The sequence below is a fragment of the Nanorana parkeri genome, unplaced genomic scaffold (assembly GCF_000935625.1).
Source record: "Nanorana parkeri isolate BGI_ZX_2015 unplaced genomic scaffold, ASM93562v1 scaffold3283, whole genome shotgun sequence".
Taxonomy (NCBI): Eukaryota; Metazoa; Chordata; class Amphibia; order Anura; family Dicroglossidae; genus Nanorana; species Nanorana parkeri.
Window position 1 is genome coordinate 25,401 of NW_017309551.1, and position 4,006 is coordinate 29,406.

General features: G+C 43.6%; 1 protein-coding gene across 1 annotated transcript in view; it reads left to right on the forward strand.

The window, feature by feature from the left end:
* Positions 1-2,043, forward strand: part of FNDC4 (fibronectin type III domain containing 4) — a 21,614-nt gene extending 19,571 nt beyond the window's left edge. The window contains exons 5-6 of the mRNA XM_018574846.1: positions 1,711-1,841; positions 2,008-2,043. Coding sequence (XP_018430348.1) covers positions 1,711-1,841; positions 2,008-2,043 — 167 coding nt within the window. The remainder of the gene's footprint in view (positions 1-1,710; positions 1,842-2,007) is intronic.
* Positions 2,044-4,006: the final 1,963 nt, after the last annotated feature.

Below are 4,006 nucleotides of genomic sequence, written 5' to 3' on the forward strand. Positions count from 1 at the left end.
TTTTTGGAGTCTGATAGGTTCCCTTCATTAACCCCTTCATGACTGAGCTAGTTTTCAGTCTCTGTTCATAAATGACGGACACACTTTTTACATTGTTGCTGCGCGATTCTTCCACGGCAGTCATATACTTTCTTACTAAATGTCCCCGCACATGTTATATATTGTATGTTAGAGGACGGATCGGGCTATATGATTATATCAAACATGTGTACCTAACGCCTCACTTAGTTTGAATAAAATATAAAAAAATGGAAGAAAACACTTTTTTTCACAAGTTTTGATTATTATTATTTTTTTAGAAATTTGTTTTAATAATTCAATTTAAAAAAATATATATTTATATATCATTTTTATTTTCCTAATTTTGTTTTAAAAACTTTTTTTTTTCTTGTCAGTTTATATCGGTCACTATGACTGCTCGAAAAAATAACTTTTTTTTTTTTAATTTTTGGCTATTATTAGGTTGCTCCAAACTTAGGAAAAGCTAATAATAACCTCAGAGACTGATCCTGACTTTAGTCAGATTCAGATCTCACTAAAAGGTCTTTGATCGGCCCAGACGATCAGAAGTCTGATACATTTCACTCAAAGATATACATTGTATCTCGTTGGTGAAATGTATCATAAACATCGGGCTGTCAAAACAAATAGCAGAGAGGTGACTCACTGCTTCCTCTCTGCTCTCTTCAGCTGTCAGATACGGGATCACTATTTAGCGGTCCTGTATTTGCATGTAGTCACTGGCACACATTCCATGCTTCAGAAGACTCTTGAAAACTGGATTTGGGGCCTGTAGACCTTTGAGATGTCTCAAAAGTCAAGGCTGTAGAATCTTGAATGTGCAATTTTTGTCCTGTAGACTCTTGAATATGGGATTTGTGGCCTTTACAGTCTTCAGTATGGGAGTTTTTGGCCTGTAGACTCCTGAATGTAGGATTTTTGGCCCATAGAATTTACAACTCACAGCTTAACAGATCTTCATCACAGGGTCTCTGTGAAGTAGAGGTGACCTCTTGACTGTCCGGCACTGTCCGGCCTCTACAATTGTTCATCCTGGGCTTAGCAGTAAAGTAACAATCAGAAGGGGATTAATACTGAGTTCATCAATGAAGGAGAAGGGTGTAGGTGCCCCTGCAGACCCAATCCGCACCTTCTGAAGCCAGCAAGATTCTCTCTTTTATTAAAAGCTCCAGGGACGTATGTCACATATACAAAGCGTTAGTATGATGTCATCCTCAGTGTGCAGTTCAGTTTTGGGCACCGATTCACAGAGAGGATTTTCTGGAAACGATGCAGAGACTGAATTAATAATAGACCGTAGAGGAGCACAGCTGGAAAGATTGAACTGTGCTGGATATATTCATCTCTGAAAAGTTAGAATAGGAAAGTAACAGAAGATTAGGGTTAGGTCATCAACAAAGACACAATGACACCCCATGCAAGGGGAAGAAAAGAGGTTCACGTCATCTCCCGCGGTCTAACGTTAGGAATCAGGAAGGATTCTCTTCCCGCTAAAGCAGATTGAACCTCGTTGAAGGGTTTTTGGCTTTTTTTGGATCTACTCAAGTTCCCGATTTGTTTCCATCCCATCCCTATAGGCTGTATTAGCACTTTGTGAATGAAACCAATACAAATATAATGGTAGGTACAAGAAAACACAAAGGCCAGGCCCAGCTGCACTTCCTAACGCTCTCTGTTGTTGCGGTATAGCGGTCATCGCTCTGTTCTGCCGCCAGTATGACATCATCAAGGACAATGACTCCAACAACAACAAGGAAAAGGCCAAGCCGTCCTCGGAGGAGAGCACCCCTGAGCGGCAGACGGGAGGGTTATTACGAAAGGTGAGTTCTCCGAAGTATGGTCCTCTTAATGGGAGAGTTTTCTGCCCTGTCCATTTATAAGTGTCTGGGGCAGATTAGAAGGGGGGGGAGATGATTGGATACTATGCCAACCCATTTATGGCAATGCTTCCTGTCTGTATTCACACTGATTATGTTTTCCTTTTAGAAAAAGGCTCCGTCTGTCAACATTATTGAGGTATAGTGCTCGTCCAGCGGCCTGTTCATGACTCAGGTTCTGCACAGAGCGTCTAGGGCCTGTTGGATGAAATGCACAAAAGCAGATAAAGGACTGAAGACTTCCTATAAGCAATACCACTGGAACTCTGCACACGCGGGGATTCTCAAGGGCTCATCTCGTCCGCTGTATCATCTCACCAGCCATGGGACAAATTCCTGCCCTGGCCTAAAGACCTTGAGATGTCCACCTCCACCCCATCAGACAGGATGGTCCAGCAGATGGTCAGTGCAGGCACATGCATTGGTTATGTATCATGGCATGACATGGAACCACACGTCATGGCTGGAGCTCATTCACTTACCACAAGACGATGAGTGGAGAGATGATTCTTGGATCTTTAGCCATTCTACCATCCAACGTTCACAATTATGGAGAATGTCCTTGGTTCTCCATTTAACGTTTAGGCTGGAATAGGGGGTTCTTAAGCTGTTGGCCCTGACCTGAAAAACATTGGGACATCGTGATCTTTATGGTGCACCTCTGTTCACATTCTTGACAACACTCAGTGCCAAATATTCAACCATCATGAAGTTATTATTACTACATATTGTTTTCTAAAAGCAATGCATTGTTTATGTCCGGCCATATTTTATAAGCATTTATTGGGTGACGGTGATAAACATATGGAAGGGACCTGGTTATCCAGTCCAACATAACCCATAGACCATAAGGGACTCCTGGACTATGTCAGGGTCCTGGCCTTGGAACGGTAAGAACCACTTTCTCTGGATGAGAATGAATCCACTTTCCTCTGGGGAAGAATATGAATTAGATGGTTTGCCTTGCCGATACTTGGGAGAGGATGAGGCTGACATCAGAAGAATGATAAGATTGAGTACATTCAGATTTCATGAAGGCCAAGTCTCTGGTCTACAGTTTAATGTACAGTGAGGCTGCATTTCATTTCCTCTACCAGAGCATTATGAATGGGGACTTGGGTTATGTTCATACATGGTGAAATATGAGCTAGAGCGATTCATTCTCATCCAGTGGGTGAGTTTCCCCCAAACTAATGGATGGTTTGATTGGGCGTTAATGTTGGATCACTGGCAGTAGTGTTTGTGACTGAAACAAGGTCTAGACCAGGGGTGGCCAAACTCCGACCCTCCAGCTGTGGTGAGACTACAAATCCCATGAGGCATCTCTCTCCGGGAGTCATGTTTGTGAGAATCTTGCAATGCTTCATGGGATTTGTAGTTCCACCACAGCTGGAGGGCCGGAGTTTGGCCACCCTTGGTCTAGATGCTTCACACAGTCTAGAGATCTTACTGCCAGTGCTCATTCTTTGTACAGTTCGGGGGCCGCACTGCAATGGCCAGCAAGGCCTTGACTTAGATTAGCATTGGGCCCTTATATGCCGCTTTAGTGCTTAATTCGTTTTCAGTGCCTTTTTAAGTTCTCATACTGTTTTTGTGAGACGGATTACACAGTGACGGGGATGAACCACGTGCGTTCAGTGCAATTAGGATATGATTTCTGTCAAGTTTCATCCTGGATCATCCCCCTTAAACTTAGCTGCCGAGGAGATACTGGAGCTTAGATGGCGGGGAGGAGATGGGGCTGACCCAAAGCATTAACTTGGGACAAAAGTTTATCAGTTGCCAAGGAAGGCTAGTTGAGTTGAACCTTGGCCATTAAGCATACCTGGTTCACATGGGTAGCAGCTCCACCTTTGTTCCCGTTCTTGTCAATCAGACCCCTCCAGGGTAACTTGCTGCTCCTGCAATCACCTGATCTCCTGATAGAGGCTGAGCGTAATGATAATTATGGGCAGAGTGAATATGGTACAGGTTTAATCTGTACCCAACCACAGATGGGTAGTGGTGTTGCACGCCTCGGACATGTATGACTTGATGTGCAGCACGATTGTCTCTTCTCAAACCGATAATTTATATGTGCAGTGGTGGTGGGGGGGGGGAGGATGGAT